The sequence below is a fragment of the Betta splendens genome, chromosome 3 (assembly GCF_900634795.4).
Source record: "Betta splendens chromosome 3, fBetSpl5.4, whole genome shotgun sequence".
NCBI classification, from domain to species: Eukaryota; Metazoa; Chordata; class Actinopteri; order Anabantiformes; family Osphronemidae; genus Betta; species Betta splendens.
The window spans coordinates 4,021,641-4,040,482 of NC_040883.2; the positions used below are offsets into that span (position 1 = coordinate 4,021,641).

Here is an 18,842-nt window from a genome sequence, read left to right on the forward strand (position 1 = left end):
CCCGTCTCCAGTGGTACCTGTGAGGGATTTTGAGGTGCAGTCCTTTCGTCTGTGGGGATCTGATCCAGTGCCATTTACAGAGCCCTCGTAGCTAATGCAGTCATAACAAAGCAGAGCTGTTCAAGGATAAAAAAAGAAAAGGGGCGATGAAAAAGGGTTGCAGACGTTCTTTTCTAAGAGATATTCAAAGGTTTGGTGTTTTTAAAGATTTTGGGAGCATATGTTTATTCCCCAAACCGTATTCCTTCCACGAACAGCCCTGTTTGATGTTATGGCTGTGCTAGCCATGCTCAAGCTCTCCAACCACGTTGACTACCTGCATCTACATGCACCCGCACAACCAATAATGCCCCAACCCCCATCCCTGAGCAGCGGAGGCATCAACTCAGATTAAACAGGCAGGGAGATAAAAAGAAGACCGGGCCCCTGCGAATGAAAGCAGTTGGTGCTTAAACAGAGGAAAAAGGAAGAGTGAGATAGTTTAAAGCAGCATCAGACCCCGACACCTAACAGACGCCATGACCAAAGATGTTAGAGCTAGAAAAGGAGAGACTGGGCTCAGTTAAGCAAAAGAGTGAAACTATTCAATTTACACGTGAGTGTTTACATCAGCACTAGCAGAGGTCAGCAGAGGCAACAGGTCAAGCTGATACAGCTGTTTAAGTTGAAGGTGAAGCGACTGTAAGGATTCTGCGAGAAAAAGCAAAGCAGAAGAAAATCTCCTTCTCCAGTAGTTCTACGGCTGCTTGACCTGCTTCCTCGTGTGTTCCACTATGTTCGTGGTTACAGTCGAGGCGGAACTCGCTGGCTTACCTGCAAACGCCTTGGAAATGCGCTCCTTCTTCCACTCCCAGGGCTGGTCGTACTCCTCGGGGGGCCGCTCGTCGTCCTGGGGCAGGCGGCTCTCTCTGGGGCAGCGCGGCGGCTCGGGGTCCGAGTCGCCGCCGTTCTCGGCCGGCTCGTACGGCGTGTCGTACAGGGGGAGCTGCCTCGCGGGTCCCTCTTTGGACCCCCTTCCTCCAGATCGTATCTCTGCAAGAGACAGGCCGGCCGTTAATGGTGGGCTCCTGCAGTGAAACCTCATGGCAAATAGCGCACTGGGGGGCAGAACGCTGTCAGCGCATGAGAAATAAGGATTAATGACGGGAGCGCTAAGGCAACGCATTCTGTAAAGTTTGACATGCAGAGTGTGTGTTTGGTTGCGTGTGATGAATGAGAAACATGAATGATGATGATGAGGAATGATTTGACTGCATGGTAAAATAGATTCAAAGTTGATGTTTGCCACTTGCCTCCTTCTTATTCCACTGATATGCAGCCAGTGACATCGGCTGAGCTGAAAACTATAGGAGCCTTATTAAACAAGAGACGAAGTGCAGCATGAATTCATCTGAACTGCTGATGCTGGTGCTGATGCTGGTGCTGTGATGTAGTGCATGACAGTGGCTGTTTGCTGAGCTGAAGTGAAGGTCTGGCAGGACGAAGGCCACCAACGCACAGCGCCTCACGCTGGTGTGCCCCAGGCTGCTGTCACGGAGGAGCCGAACAGACAGCACCTCCTCCGTTTCCCACCACGCTCCTTCCCCGATTCCACGTTCAGGCTCCCTTTTAAGCTAATTAAAGTTACATGCGCACTGACGTGCGGGTTACATTGTGACATGAGAGAGGATGTCAAGGAAACCGCTCCAGTAAAATGGTACAAACCCACTCTGGTGGGAATAAATCATAGTCGTTGTGCAGGAAGTAATGAGGCCATGATGGCGTTTAGTTTGCATCCACACGCCCTATCATATATGAAACAATGTCTGACAGAGGATGTGTCTTTTTCTATTTGAATGCATGCATGCTGCCCCCTTTATTCTCCGTGTGAGGAGGTGAGTCAGACCTGACTCCTAATGAAGCCTCATGCCCTTGAGAACCTCTCCTCTCTTCACCAATCTCTCCCTCCTCACATGACGCTGTTAGCAGCCTGCACCCTTCCTCCTGGGCCCCATGAAGCTGTTAGCAGCCAGCACCAGCATAGAGTAATGCAATGTGAAGAGAATGAAATATTATGCCACACTACTGCATAATTGCCTCTTAGCCCAAGGGAACTCTTGCGGAAAAATGAGCAACGCGTTGAGCCTAATGGAGCTACGCGCCGGTGGTGGTGGTGGTGGTGAAGGCGTGGAGTGAGACGAGGCCGCTCGGTCCTGTATATCGACGTAATCTGCATTAGGCAAACTCACAGGCTTTGATCTTGGATGTTAAGAGACTTGGTATAACAAGATTCCGCCATGATTAGGCCCTACTGCCCCAGCAGGAGAACAAATAGCACAGGGAGGCTGCCAGGAGGGGTAAAATGAGAGCAGTTTATTAAAGACGCGCTGCCTTCAATAAACTGCTGCAGTGGACTGAGACTCCCCGGTTCCTCATCAGACGAGACCCTGTGTGCGCTTATAGCAGCTTTATTGACCCCTTCTCTTATCTGACTGGATTTTTTGATCCATCCCTCCCCCTTCTCGTCTTTTCCCTCTTTGAGCCTGCTCCTGTTGAGGCACGCCTGGCAAACTGGGTGGGGGCGCATCTGTCGAGGCAAATTGCAGTGATTGGCCCGACAGCGTTGCATGTTCAAACACAGCTTCGGTCTATCTCCTGTCTTTGACCTCTAGCCTTTGTTTAGGGTCAGAGGTCAGGCTCCACACCCTCCGTCCATGCCTCTCGTACCTCCCCGGATGTCCTCTCCAGATGCCGCGCTTCCTCTGGTTTGCCTTTTTTCTTACCACCCATCAACACTTGACTACTTAACCAATATTTAGTCTCACATTACAGCACAGTTCAGAGCTGCCCGTGCGCTCAGAAGTCATTAAACTAAAAGAAAGAGTGCAGCACTCAACAGGTTTAGAGAGGCCAAAGCATCTGTCAAGCACCACTAAAAAATGACATGGACGGGGTGGGGAGTAGAGCAGCTGCACTTAAACCCTTCAGGAGGGAAATCATAAAGAACCCAATCAGCTGATCATACTTTTCCATATGCAGGGAAGGCGGTGAAACCTTAAGCTTTGCAACAACTGACAGATTCAGACTTAGTCACTGTCTCTCTCTCTCTCTCTGGTTCTCGACAGATTAATCCTAGAGGAGGACACTTTTCCTGCCATAGCTTCAGGGATGCTCCTGTTTATTTACATCAAGACGCATTAGCAGAGCACGATGCAGGCAGGGAACTCTGGATTCAATCAGGAAACATCCGCTCCAAAGAACCTGGCAGCTGCATCCTGCTGCAGCAGAAGACGGACCGACCCATCCACAACTCTCACCACCAGGACTCTCACCAGTAACAGTAGCAAACGCTGCTTTGGGGAGGCACAGCGCCTGTGTGGATTTGACTGAGGGGATCTCTTCTGCACTGGAGAAGGATTAAATGCTATTGACTTCACACCTCAGGAAAACACTGGCCAGCTTCAAGGATTTGCTCGTCCCTCGTTGCCGGTTGGGTCGCTGAACCTGCGTCGCTCTAACTACTTCAGAGCGCTCCGTTATTAACAAGGTGCTACTGCTCTGCTGAGAGGGAAACGGGCGAGGTCACGCTCATGAATACTAATGCTAAAATGCGCTTCGGAAAACCGTGACACCGACCCGGTCACGACGGTACCATGACACAGACACAATTAAGGAAGGCAGCACTGCCTTTGGAGAGCCTTACAGCCCTTATATCAGCGAGTCTCATCTGTAGGTTTGATTTGATTCTGTGGAGAGCGAACCGGGTCGATCCACAGAGGTGGCTGACAAGGGAAGGTGTTTGCTCCCTGACCCGTGGAGGCCCAGTGCTGAGTGTCATTCTGTTTAGCGAGCGGCACTGAAATGAGCCACTTGCTGTCAAGTGTTCCCCCCCAGACCTCAGCGAGAGGAGCTACAATACGCGGAGACAAAACGATCCTGTCGGCTTTGTGCTCACATCGCGGCCCAATTTCGATTTCATTTTAATGTCTCAGTGTTGGGAAAGAACAAAAGGAAGCAAAGACAAAAGGCATAAATTAGCATGTTTTCTCCTGGTCGACTCCTTTTTTGCTACAGCCCACGCAATTTCCAAATGTCTCACTTGATTTGATATTTAGAGACAAAGTGTCTGCAATCAATGAGGTCTGATTGTTTCACCCACGCCCGTGCCTTTCTAGAAACTGTCCATTTGCGAGTGGGACGTGCATCCGCGTGCTGCTGCATCTCCATCAGCCTCCTGCAGACAGAACAAAAGCAGCCGTGCCTATTGTTCCCGTCATCGCTTCCTTGATCTGGGCTCACACTGTGCAGGCTGGTGGTGGGTGCACCGTGAGGCCTCTGGCTGCCTGTCACTTCCATGCTTTTGTGGAGTCTGGAGCTCCAAACCACAGAGAACGTGCATTAGTATTTCGCTTCACGCTTAACTATTTTTAGTTTACTTCTTAACGCCTGTCTGTTTAACCTGACACCGTACTGTATGTCTTGACAGACAAATGCTGCGTAATGAGCGCCACTTGTAGGCAGAGCTCAGAAAGTTGAGTCGTCTTTGTGTTGGCAAACCTCAGAGAACAGTATTTCAAAGAAGCATAATACATAGATCATAGGATCAGAAAAGTCAAAGTCAAAGATGAGTTAAAAACTCAGTCACATGTAGAGTCCTGGTGAAGGCAGGCTGGCGTGGGTGTGTGCACTCATGTATATATAAATGGACTTCTTCCCCAGATGCCCCAAGGGAACAGAGACTGAAGTGTGTCTTCCACAACATGTTGTCATGTACACAGATTCGCTTTAGTCTGAAGAGACAACACACCAAAGTCAAAAACAAGGAGGAGGCCATGACGGAAGTAAGCCAGACAAAGCAGGAGAGGGAGAGAGGGGGAGGAGAGGGGAGAGTCAGAGAGAGGCAGAGGGGACGTATCAGCACAAAAACAAAGACAAAGAGCGACAGCGAGTGAATAGAGACGCTGAGGGGGAAAATTTAGAAACAGGTGATGCAAGTGTGTCCTTGAGGGAGAAATAAACAGAGCCTGCAGGAGGAAGTGGAGGAGAGTGATGGGAGGCAGGAGCGGGAGATAGCGGGTGAGACTGGCAGGAATAACAAACATGCAGAGCAGCGAAGCTGAAAGCGCTGTTCATTATGGACCGATGGCGTCACTCCTCAGCGGATGCTGGACAGCCTGAGGTCGCGCACCAGAGGCAGACGAGTGCACCACTGAGTTTGGTTCCCGTTTGCTAATTAACATAATCCACCATCCAGACATGAGGACTCGACTCGATCTGCGGCTTTAACGCTGGATGACGTCAGGCATTTGAGGGACTCAACGTCGACGTGGGCCACAATCGCAATTACAGCTCGTTAGCGCCGAGGTGAAAGCTCATTAATTGGAGACGAATGGGCGCCGCAGCTTGGAGAGACGCCCGACTACCTACATGAATCACCGAATGGCGAGCGGTACATCAGCGGGCCGACAACGCGACAGCGAGTACAGGCGAGATTAGCCGTTCGCGGCGCTGCGGCCGTAGGAATTACACTTGGACGACAGTCAAGCACGGCTCGGCGGAGGCCGCCGGGCGCAGAGGGGTCCCGCAGCCACGTGGGAGCGGAGCTATTTGCCTGCAGGCCGGGGCTCCGAGCCGGGCCTGCTCTGTGGCCATTGTTCCTGAGCCGAGATAAGACTGGTGCCGGATTAGAGGAGAGTGCACCCAGAGTTCAGGTCGTGCACGGCTGCTGGAAGGGAAGGAGACCACGGGAAGAGGATTGGTTGTGTGGAGTAGAAAGGAGACAAACGGGGGAGGACGACTGAGGAGAGGAGGGGAGGGATGCTCTTGTCATGTTGCCTAATCTGCCTGTGTGGTCGCAGAGGAGGGGGCCGGGGGAGTCTGAAGACACATGGACATGGTTGTGATGAATAGTCACTTCATGCCCACAGTCCAATGGGGGTCAATAGCCCATTATTGGTGACAGGCCTCCAGCAGTAGGAGGCGAATCCCATTTGCCCCCCACCCCCCACCCAGCACCTCAGCCCCTCAACCTTCAACCGCCTCATCTCCCTCCGGGGATGTGAAGACCCTCACCGTGTTTTGGAAAGTGAACAGCCCTGATCAAGGTCAAGCGGAGGTCACATTTACATTTTAACTTTGAAAAGTCTTGGTTGAGAGCGTTCAAAACGTCAGCTGCCGCTCGGAAACGACGGCGCCGCCGCCGCACGTTCCAGGTGCGCGTACGACGAGCGTACTTTCAAGTATTCCCCTTTTCTTTACGGCGCGATAATCCGATAATCTCTCCCCACAGCACAAACACACGCACAGAAGCTGCAGCAGATAAATGTGTGGGAAATGAAATCCATCAGCTCGCAGCTGAGCGGAGCTGACAGTCGCCGTGCTGTCTGTCATCCGCCGCGACGCCCACGCGTCTCTGTGACGAACTGGGTCACAAACAGAGGAACGTGAACTATGGGTGACCTCGCTTTTACTATTTAACATGTTGCCCAGTTAATACCATAAATAAATCTTAAAAATGAAGAACGACACCACTCGTAGCGCCGCTGAACTTCAAAGTCACGGCTCATTACGAGTCTTATTAGGCATAAAATAAGGATAAGGAAATGGAGGCAATCAAGAAATTTTGCAACTGGTTCAACAGAAGGGCATACAGTAATAATTAATATATATATACAGTATTAAAGCAGCAGCAGTCATATCTTCAGGGGAAGGGAGGGAGTGAGGGGGAGGCTGTAATGCCTGCTATTGATTTGCTACCTTTATCCAAGAGGGCTCATTGTGCTGGAGCAGCACTGTGACCCGTTCACCATCTCCTCCTGCTCATCCTCACACAGTCACACAGCGGCGGCCTGAACGTCTGTCGGCGCCTGACCTTCACACGCCGCCTCTCGGCCGGCGCGGCCCACGCTGCGGCGGCGTGTGTGGAGAGTAAACAGATCACGGGTGGATTACCACGGTTGGCCGTTTACATGGCTGCGTGCGATCTGAGCCCGGTCACCTGCAGCGTGAGCCAATGCATCGCAACACGACTACCCACAGATTAAACAATGGGAAACTAACAGACTGTCGTACCTAGAGCTCGGTGGGATGTTGAGCCAAAGCCAGCACAGAGGTTTTAGTGTTAAATGCAGGGAAGGGGTTGGAACTTTTAGGAATTCAGAAAATACCTTTGTCACCAAATATGACTGATTTTTGTTTAAAACCATCTGAAGTTCAAGCACAACCTTCATGATGTTGGATCATCTACTGAGGAAGCAGTGATTTATTCATCTACTCTCTGCATCTGTACTTGACTCAGTGAGCAGCACTGGACGATGGGGCCGCTGTGTCTGTGGATGCTCCACGTCTCCTCAACTGGCATTAGATCGGACGTCAGAGCCGCGAGAGCAGCTTCTGGGGTCCGGTCCGACCTGTCAGCTCTGTCCAGTGTGATTCGCTCTGACACGGTGGACGGACCAGCGCACAGTAGGGAAGAATGATGTAGGTGCAACTCAACCCCCAAAAAACGATGAGTAAGAGACAGAGAGAGATAAGCAGAGATGATATGAGAGCCATAATCCTCTTACTAAATATTTTAATACCATAAAAATAAAACAAAGACTCCTTCATTTATATGGTCTTATTTTGTCTTTGCGAACCAACACCAGTTTCATCATTATAGTACTTCCCTCTTCTCCTCCGACTCCATACGTCCTTATATAACCTTTGCTTATATCATCCGCGTTTCACCCACACGCCGTCTAGAAATATGCTAAACGCGTTCCACACAGGTGCAGCTGAGCGCAGCCCGGTCCCGTTCAGACGGAGGGAATAAAGACAGTGGAGCAGGTGGTCATTTGCATTACTTTCTTGTGCCCCATTGTTGCTGAAAGGGAAGTGGCAGATATGAAAATCCTTTATGTTGTATGTGGCTAAGCAGGATTTCGGCTCATTTCAGAAGCAGCTCAGAGCAACGGAGAACTGTTTTGGATGTTTTATTTCACTGATGAAACACCAGCCTTTAAATAATAGAACAATAAACAGGCTCACATTATTGCCTTTAGTATAAATGCTTCCCTTGCTCTTATTTGTTCTCTCACCATAATTAACATTGCAGAAGGGACAGCTGCTTTCTATAGTTTACATGAATCATAGCTCGCATAAACTGATTGATCATTGGACACCTCACGTAAAAAAAATTCTTGCTTCAGTTTTTTTTTTTTGTCAAGGGATGTGTTTCTCAAATGTCATTAGTTTCTTCCACGGCTCGCTGTTAATAAAAAGGTTTTTAAAATTCATAAGCAGCGCTTACATAGTGATACTCTGGAGCACCTGCCCTTGAGAAGCAAACCAGACTAAACACAACAGTATCAGTCTGCCTGAAAAGACACCAGCACATTTGCTGTAGATGCGTGTCGTTGGGGCAAATGAGGCTGGTTCACTGGTAGCGCAGACGGCTTAACGCTGCGAAACACAACAAAGGCGATAAAAGAAAGAAATGATGAATCCCACAAGGGCGCGAGTGCGTGTAAAGAAACCCAGACATCAGTTCAGGCTCACTTTAAGCCAACTCCGTATTTCAAATCCTCTTCGAATTTGCTTTAGTCGCACTCTACAAAGAGTTGCGCCATAAAGACAAGCTCATTTTCCTTAATGAGTCGAACACACAACAAAAAACTCCACAAGACTGAACAATGAATGCAAATTGACCCCGAGGGTACAGTGTAGAAAATGAGCTCTAGTAAACAAAACTGATTACCCACAAAAATCCGCTGCAATGTAAACCTTGACTAAGCTGGTTCTATCACTGCCTAATGAGCAAATTCCTCCACATCTGCTGCAGTTCGGCTACACTTCCAGGGGACGTTACACACAGTGGTTCATATACTGCAGTAGTGAGGCAGGTTTATAGGCTGCGATTGATGGTGTGTGGGTATTAGCATTAAAGATTTTTGGCTTATTCCTCACTGACCTCAGCTTGAAGTACTGCTACGCCACTAGTAGCTAGTAATGGAAAAGTCACTTCGATGAGAATATTTAATTTCAAACGGCAGATTGACGTGATTGTTTCTGGAAATGGGATCCATCCATGGAGCCCGGTGTTCATCCTGTGCTCTCTTCAATACCTCGGCTTTGACACTACTTGTTTTTAATAACATATCAATTGAAGGAGAGACCAATTTATTTGTAGACAGTCGCTCCTTGGTGCCTCTTTGTTGGCCGGAACCCAGACATGTGGCTGCGTCGTGCCACGTGGGCCTCTGCAGCAACAGCAGCAGCGCCACCAGTTGCTCAGAAGGCTGTGCCCTCGTCCCTCAGCCTCCATAGGCTTTTATAGCCCAAGACCCAAAAAGCACCACTAATGAAACTACGGCGCCGCGAGGGACCGGTGCCAGCACCGCCATTCGCTCTGGAAAGCGCTGTGTCACTGTTGCTTATCGAGAGCTGACTGGAAGTGGGCTGCAGCAGCTACAGCGCGTAGGTTTGAACGCCAAGCCGGTAAAACAGACGCGCGGGCCAATAAAAATGGCTGATGTTGAGTGAGTAATCGCGGCCTCATCCCTGTTCCGGCTCCAGGAATCCGCTGATGCCACTGAAAAAAGCCAATAAAATGCCAAGCTATGGATCACACCACTGACGTAGCAGAAGAAAGGGATGTGTCAGAGCACGTCTGCATGAACTCACAGCCACGCTGCTGCCAAAGCGCGGGTTCAGCCCGCGTTGGGAAATCCATCCCAGTGAGGAGGAGGGAGGGGGGTTAAAGGAGGTAAACATGCCTCGCTGATGCCCGGATCGGTTTCATCCGCTCCCTCGGGAGTGAGGTTGTGTCTCCTTCCACCATAGCAGGAATTCCTCCCCAACGCCAAAAACGCCTCCTCAGAGCGTAGACCGAGGCCGAGGCTCGAGCTGGAAGCGCGCTCCGTCAGCGGGGCGGGGAGGGTGCAGCTGCCGAACGTGTTTTCCTAAAGGAATGCCAGTGTTGATTCAAGCCATCTCCCTTTGTGCGTCGTGCCCTTTGGGAGGAGGACCACGCGTTACTGGGGTTTAAAGTACCACTTCAGGGCCTCGTCCGCTGTGAGAACCGGGCGACGGAGGGCTTCCTCTGCCCCTCCAGCTGTGCGGGGGCGAACACACTCACTCGCAACGAGAGAAAGGTCAGAGGAGACGTACGCAAACGCATCGGAGCGACCGCTCTGTGCGCACGAGAGGCAAAAACTAACGCACACGAGGCGGAAACCAGAGGCCGACAACCGCGCACACGCCCGTAAACCTCAGTCACCGGCCGCGATCGCCACCCCCCCCCTCTGAGGCCTGACAAAGCCCACTCTGCTCGCTAACACGCCAACACGTTCTCACACCTGCTGCCCCCCCCCCCGACCGAGGCTCATCCGCACACACCGGGGAGCGCGCACACTGGATTCCACACTGGTGAGGTGGCTGCATGCCGAGCACTCATAATCTCCCCGCTATGCACAGTTGTGCTGTTAACCTCTGACAAGTGTAACTCTAACTCGCCTCCTCTGTTTTCTGTAATGAATAAAACATACCTTTGCTAAGAGGGAGTCTCTGACAGAATATTAGGCAGATGAAGAAATGCTAGAAGGAAAGGGAGGCGTCTATCTGTAAGAGACTTCTGATTTACGCTGAGTGGGAGTTGGAGTCTATAGTGGATGACTACATGGCTTTCTATTTATACATGTACGTATATCTGTGTGTGTGCCTAACATGAGACAGACAGCGGCAGAGAGACAAACCAACAAACATAAAGACAGAATGTTCCAGTGGCGCATGAGACGAGCCACTGAGCATATGCAGGAGACACGGGCTGCAGTGCTGTGGGTGTGGAGATGAAAGCCTGAGAAGTCTGACTTCTTGCACTTCCTGCTGAGACATAGGAAGCTACCAGAATCCTGTCAGGAACAGGAGGGGCCGGGTTCTCTTGGCTCAGACTCTCCACAACTTGTCAGTCTTTCGTTCAGACACCGAAGCCAAAAAGAAATCTGCTGACGTTCCGGCCTGTTTTTGTGCTTACGCCGTGATACGGGCCCATTCATCACTCACTACTTCCGGCCCGGGAGCTCGTTTTTTCGGCTAATTCTTGGAAATCTCGGCGCGGTGGACAAAAATAACGTCTTATCACCGCGCTCGCTCCGTGTACTGACATTTTCCACCGCTATTGTGTAAATTCCTGCGGACGCGCTGCGGAGGATGTGACACCAGCAGACACACACTCCGCACTAAACGATGGCTGACCTTTCCACTGGCACTGGAGAAACGGGGAGCCCGGCAGGTCCTGGCACACGGCGCGAAGAGGCAGATGCGGCTGGGAAATATTGACGAGGCCGAGGAGTCACAAATGAAAACACGACTGGCTGGAACAGACCGTGTGGTTGTTGTGGACGCATCTGTTCCTCTGCAATGGTTGCATTTAAACAGCTGTCCGCCTGCATTAGGCTTCATTAATAACATTCATTAGCCGTTCAGGGTCTATTTGAACAAAGCACCAACAATCTTGAGCCTCCTTTGGCTCCAGTCCTCATACACTTACATGGGCCGTGTAATGCCTGCAGGACAATTCAATTAGGAAAGAGCCATTTGGTCATTATTAAGACTTAAGACTCACGTCCTAAGAGCTCCGTTTATCATCATCAAAGTCTAAAGTATGACAGTGGTGGATTGGTTGTCCTGCTTTCTGGAAGGTGACACATGGCTTCCTAGAACAGTTCGGGCTTAACGAGATTAGCCTCGTACCGGAGTCTTCTAAAAATGGAGCTCAGCGGAACTAATGGCACACGCCAGCTTGTTTGTATTGTCTCTCCAACAACAGATTCTGGTTGAACGTGAGCCATTCGCTGGCATCCGTGTCATAATCACACAGTTTCCTGGATGGAGCAGCCGAGCGAGATGAAATCAATCAAAACGAGCCCATCTGCAGCCTGCACGAATCTGAACACTAACAATGCAGGAAGCAGTGCTCAGACTCCAAAACAGCTCAATTGTGTATTTGGGCTAAATGAGATTGTGTTAAATGGAACAATAGTGGAATAAGGAATAAAGAAAGAAAACAGAGGGAGGTAAAAGAGGACCGGGAAGTGAGACCGCTCAGTGTGTGAGCCGCTGGTGGTGCCAGCTGACCCGCTGTTGGCAGGCCTGGCTGCCGGGCCCTGCTCTGTTCTCAGACGGACCCGGCCACAGAGGGGAATCCTAGGTAATTTGTACACTTGTTTGGATAATCCACCATCTGTCACACTGTGAAAGGCCCCGGGCCTGTCCATAAGCCCTCATGTTGGACCCAAATGCTAAGCATATGGGAGCAAGCAAAAGTGGAGTCCAAGTTCTTCTGAGAGCAAAACAACTTTGGCTCAGTTTGGAGGATATGGGTAGAAGGAATGAGGATCTAGTTTTAGCAGTATTATCCTCAGACTACTCAGATTTTGGTGAATTAGGATACTGGTGAAGTGCTGGTTCACTGTCAAAAATGTCACGTTGGTCAGAGGTACTTTTATAGAAAGGGTGTCCTAGCAGGCAACCATTCACTCATGCACTGCTAACTCTGCAGCATGCTGATGTGCTGATCAAAGTTGCAGAAGTGTAAGAAAGAAAACTGAGCAGGTGCTCAGAGGCCATCTGATCAAACTAACAATTACCCTGGTGGATTTCCTGTCATCCTGTCACCAGAGGCACGGTCGGCTGCCAGCATTAGCAGCCATATCCTCCCTCATCAGACTCAAACTGGTCTGGCTCCTTTCCAGCGTGCGTGAACGATATTGACCGAATCGATCGAGCGGGAACGAGCTTCATCAATGAAAGCCACAAAGAGCACTTTGTGAATGTGCAAGCAAATTGAAGAACGTCAAAGCTCAGAGCGAGGGTCCGAAAAAGTTATTCTGGCGTGGCAGAACTGCTGAGCAGCTGAAAGTCTTTGGTCTGTCCAGCAGAGGACAAAACAGGCACAAACCCATGACTGCACCTTCACCGGATCACAGTCCGGATCCATTTGCCTTTTGTTGAGAGAATCACCAGCAAATGTAAACTGTAAAACACGTCTGCACCACCGACATATTTGTAGAGTGAATACAACAAGAAAAGCAAAGGAAACTCAAATGTCAGGGAGAGCCCAGTTTGACGTCCTGTCAAAAACAATTACTATTCATAGAAGCAGGAAACGGAGACACATGTGAACTTCTATCTTCTCACCTTATTGGCTTCTCATGTGACCTTCAGAAGTGCACAAACCTTTACCAGAGTGAAAGCAGGACCATCGAAGAGTAAATAAAACCATACTGAATGTGTTAAAGTAAGAAAATATGACAGTATTAATACAATACAAGTGTCTGTCGGTGCAACAGTACAAATGTTCCTCAGACTCTTCATTGACCATAAATAATAAGAGAGAAACTGAGCAAAGACTGGAGTCAGTAGAGATATTATGAGAATGACGTTATTTGTTGAGTTCATTTCACTCTATTCTTCTATTGTGTGTCCTTTGACAACGGTGTCCTGCCACACAGAGCTTTGAAGTGCTGTGAAACAATACAAAGAGCACTTTCACAAGAGGATATGGTGAGTCAGTGGCTACTGGTGTGGCCGGTTCTGGAGGCGCTTCCTGAGGCGGAGAGACTACGTATGTGTATGTAGCTTTGAAACGAATCACTATTACATGGACCAAACATACGGAGGGGATCAGAATAGTCCACAACACCGTCTCAGTCAGGAGGAGATAATGGCCATAAGTCAGTACAGTAGTTATTATATTAGTCAGAGTAGCACTGGTACATTGGTACAGAGGGTCTCTCTCCTTTCTGTTATATTTTCCTGTTTTTTCTGCCAGAAATGAGGTCAAACTGAGGAACACAAACATTCCCTCTAACTGTCTGTCAGCCACAGATGCCGTTCACTCTCGTCAGCAGATGCTGACTCTCACAACGTGACAGTCAAACACGCCAAGCACAGAGAAGGTTGTAAAGAGGCCGTTTGCTAGTTACAGCGAGTCCTAATTAGTATTCAACACATCACTTGTAATGTATGTATGTAATGATGTAAACATGTTCTGACACCAAAATATCAAATGTACGAAAATGTTATTTTCCTCTTAAATATTTTTGTCTCTTACATATCTCTTATATCTCTTACATCTGACATCTGGTTTTCTAACTCCAGTCTTATTAAAGTTTTTGATGTTTGGATCAAGGCCCATCCAACAGACACAGTTTAAATGACAACACAACCGTTTTTCAACCTGAACCAAAGCGCTTTTCTTGCCTAAACCTCTGGACTTCTTGAGCTCAGGTCCGTGGTTTGCAGATTGACTCTATTCCATCCAGCCGTCGTCTGCCGGTTCGCTCTCCCCTACTAAATGTACTGTAGCACAATGCAATCTGCTCAAACAGTCCTCAGTCTGTCTGGGACGCGACACTGCGTGTAAAGTTCGAACGACAGTAGCTTTTTAAGAGTGGGGGCATCATTTATTTCCGTGCTGGCAAACTGGAGCATCTGCGCGCTCTCCCAGAATGCTGAACGAGTGCAAATTGCTGTAATGAAGCTATTTCATTACGGGGATGAGCAGTGCTGAATAAACAAGAACAACAAGGCAGAGTGCTTCATTGAGCCATCTGTGGAAGTACTTTGGCAAGAAGAGCTGCTGTGTTTACAACCCCGGCGGCTGGCGGGACGACAGACATGACTTCTAGCTAAGTGGAGCGACAGTTATCTCCAACTTCCACTCACCTCCAAACACAATTAATGCCCGGCACGTGAGGGAAGAGGACTTCACAGCATAGGTCATAAATATTCAGCTAAAGAGTCCAGAACCTGGATTTACTACCTTTAACACAGAATCAACCAATCTGTACAGTACATGCAGACACAAAAGAAGGACAACAGACAGACTGAAATGACAAAATGGTCACTTCTGCTGACTTCAGGGACTAAACACGAGCAGAAAATAGGCCTGGTAGTTTCAGCATGTTTCACAGACAGGCAGGAGAAATAGGCTGAATTGAAAAGGAAAGAGAGAGACAGAAAGAACATGACGGCTTCAGAATGTATAAATTCAGTTTTTAGTATTATAAATCCAGTATGAATTCAGTTCATACTTAATGATTACACTGTTCCCAGTATTAATTCCTGCAGCACAGTGAAGAAACATACATTAGTCTATTCTGTTGTGTTTATGACTTCAGTCCATAAAATGTAGGAGAAGGAGATGAGGAAACGCAACCAGATGTTAAAGAATCGATACTATTTTTTGAAAACAAGTTTCTTAACTGCACAAAACTTTAATGCTCCATCACAAATCAGCTCATTTCTATTCACCAGTCGCGCTCCACAGATGGGTCCACAGTAAAGTCGAATACATCTCCATCACATAAATTTCTCCTATCACTAATGCGTCGGCCCAGATCGGTTCATTTTCACGCCAGAGCCACATTCTCCAGACACGTCATAATTACTTGTCTCCTGACGTTCATTAAGTAACACGCCGACGTCCCTCCTTCCCTCAATTGGGATTAATTGACCGCTTTCCAAAAGCCCAGACAGTGCTTCCATTAGAACAAAAGCCAGACAGCTGAACGCGGCGGAGAGTGGGAGGGAGCGCTGGGAGGACTGTTGACTGCAGTAATGGTGCCGAGCAGCTGCTCCGCGTTCCGCTGTCATCCCTGTCACGCTGATGGAGGCCTGATACAAACAGAGGGCCGCTCAGCGCTCGCCCCGCGTCCCAGCCTCCACGCTTCCTGCTGAAGGAGATAGAGCTACAGCGCCGACCCTCACTCACTGGGATAGAAATGATTCAGTGACCATGTTTCATGGGGTAAATGTGCAGTAGTCGCTTCATTAGCAGTTTGTTTTCCTTTCGCAGAAAGTCCAAATTGCATGTGAACTAATGGTCACGGGGTCCTCGGGGACCAGGAGCTGCACACCTGCAGGGGTTTGTTATCCCGCTCCGCTCCGCACCTGCGAGCTGCTCTCCCTCATCCAGACGCATTAAACCCACACTACATATTGTTCTTAATAGCGGCCCTAATGGAGTGATCCAGATGGGTTTAATCCACAGCGCATCCATCTCAAGGCCGAATGCTTATCAGATTACCTCAATCAACGGGAGCGGAGCTCTCATTTTCCTGCCGTTTAAACACAGCTTACTGTCAGATTGCTGACCGAGCGCCATGTCTCAATTACACCTGCACTCACCCACATGTTGAAGCCCCTACTTTTTTGGAACGCCATTAAATGTCACAGTCAGTCATCTCGTCGTGCGTCGTCAAGTGGAAAAAGGCAGAACACGCTCATTTCAGCTTCCTCTGTTTGTTAAACAAAGCGAGGGTATTTTAACGAAAGGCGTGTTGACTATTATGTTACAATGTAAAGTGGCTGTCAGGGCTTCAGGGTCTGTCAGTTAGCGGAATAATGGGACCAGAGATTGTACTGGAGGTGTGAGAAGGAGCTGGAGAGTCCTGATTGAAAGTAGTACGATTCTTGGCAGCAACAGGAGAGGGTCTCCGCCGGGAGGTCTGAAGAGCTGTGATGAGTGGATGAAGGGGCATGTTGTCGGTGTGAGGACCAACTGACCTTTTACTTGAACACTCCTGAAAGCATCAAGTGCAGCGTAGTTGGAATATTATGACTGCACATACTCATGAATGTGCATGAAAGCTTAACAGAAACAAGAAATGATGAAGAAATTCATAAAAAGGAGCTGCTTCAACTGTTTGAGTTACTATTCAGTTGGTTTTCAAACAGCTCTAACCGTTATTACGCTGGTAATAAATAGCAAAGAACCCAAACCTGATCAACCAGATGACAGGGAGCCGTTGCCCCAGTCTGTCAGCATGATCAGCTACTGCAGGCACCATCTCCATGTGTGCGTGACTGTAAAATCCAGTCCGCGGTGGATCAGTGTCTGCAGCCTGACCTGCAACCCAGCGCTTCCCTTATCATAAACCTCAGCCGAGCCCAACTGATACTATCCTGTGGTCTGTTTATTTTACAAGCACTTGAGCATTGCAAAAACTAGTGTAGACAAACTTTGCAAGATAGGGCAGCGCCGGGTCCCATGAGAAGTGGAGTGGATTCCAGGCTACGGGAGGAGGCGTTCGGGTCGCTGCTCCTCCAGAAAACAGACACAAGATTTGTGGTGTAGAGGACAGTGAAGCAGGTCCTTAAACTGAGGAACTCAGAGAGGCTGCGTAGAATACACAACGTTCTAAGATAACATTTTACTTTATTATTAGTGCTATGATGGCTACTGAAATTATAACATTACATGAAATGGCTTGAGTCACAGGAACAGGAGAGTTCTATCAGTGTTGCTCTGCACCGTGACACATGTACGATGATAATTCCGTTTGACCATGACTGTCGGATCGATATCAATGAGAAGCCAGCGCCGTAACAGAGTTTATCTAGCGCAGGAATCAGCAGGCGGCCGCTCTACAACAGGGACAATCAGATGTTTCAAATATGAAAATGTAAGGTCAGGCCAGGGCCACACATGGATAAACTCAATGAATATAAATCAGCTGTGAAGGAGAGCTGCCAGTCCAGAGGCTGGGACCTGGCTGCTGCTACACACGCACACGCACACAGAAAGAACGAAACGTCCTGGGAGTCTAATAATAGCATGACAGCACTGCTGGACATTCTGAAGCACTGATTCCAGCTTTCAGTTTATCAGATGAGGATGTGAATTAAGAGTTTACACAGATTCCTTTTTTTTTGAGACACAGTCATGTTTTATTCAGTTTATTGTGTGTGTGTGTGTGTGTGTGTGTGTGTGTGTGTGTGTGTGTGTGTGTGTGTGTGTGTGTGTGTGTGTGTGTGTGTGTGTGTGTGTGTGTGTGTGTGTGTGTGTGTGTGTGTGTGTGTGTGTGTGTGTGTTACATGGTTAAACTATTGGTTTTCTATTGTTTTATTTTCTACTCCGTGGGTAAAAGGTTCATTGGTTCAGCATTGAGCCTGTGCGTCTATTACGTCAGCTGCGAATCAAACCAGAGCCCCCCCTCACACACACACACACACCTTTGCATCTCTGTCATGTTTTCACTGATGTGTATAATGGAGAGAACAAAGACTGTTACTGTTGCTACTCGTATATATGAATATGTATATATGAATCATGCAGGCAAAATGTAATTTTATTGGATTTTAATAATAATAGAGAACTATTTACTCAAGTAATAATAATGAGGCCAGATGCAATAAAAGAGCAAAGAAAAACATCTGTTTATGCTTTAGGTCTTGGCTGTAAAAGAAGTCAGCTGTTTTCGTTTTTGAGCGTAACCTGCAGCGTGTTTTCCTTCCAGGTGTGTTGTTTGTGTAAGAAACACATAATATAACAGTGTTTCAGTGAGTTACATACCTATAATAACAGCTCTCTAATGATTATACGGCCGCTCAAGAAATAAACAGGGTCATTTATCAGCAGGATGACACAGCTTCCCTATGTACACAGCAGAATATGACATGATGTAAATGTGTACAGCGCTGACTCAGGCACTGAGAAATTCACTCTACTTAATGAGTTTCCACACCACAATGACCAGCACCGAGAAACTGTCTCCACAGCAAAACATCCACGCTGCCGTACGTGCAGGACGAACATGTAACAGAAGCAGCGCGAATCCCGACTGAGCACTAATTACAGAAAACAGCTACATATCACTTGTAAAACTGTTATTTCTTTACACTGCAAAAATCTAGAGTTAGTTAAAATAAAAAAATTACAGAAAGGTTTTAATTTCAGGCCCCTAACAGTCATTGAGCCGTCACTGCAGGGGCGGGTGGTATAACTGCACAGCTCTCGGCGTCGGTCCTCGACGCATCAGGTGATGGTTTCTACCTTAGAGGTCGACTTTAAAGTCTAAATCATGTTATGATGATGATAT

General features: G+C 48.4%; 1 protein-coding gene across 5 annotated transcripts in view; it reads right to left on the bottom strand.

Annotated features, from left to right (window-relative positions):
* Nucleotides 1-18,842, bottom strand: part of zgc:158464 (uncharacterized protein LOC791139 homolog) — a 68,307-nt gene that overhangs the window by 18,976 nt on the left and 30,489 nt on the right. For 3 of the 5 annotated variants that reach the window (XM_029145484.3, XM_029145486.3, XM_029145483.3), the window contains exon 3: nucleotides 814-1,032. In XM_029145484.3, the coding sequence (XP_029001317.1) occupies nucleotides 814-1,032 (219 nt within the window). Of the gene's footprint in view, nucleotides 1-17; nucleotides 117-813; nucleotides 1,033-18,842 lie in introns of all 5 variants that reach the window. The other 2 variants (XM_055507205.1, XM_029145485.3) reach the window with 1 other exon arrangement.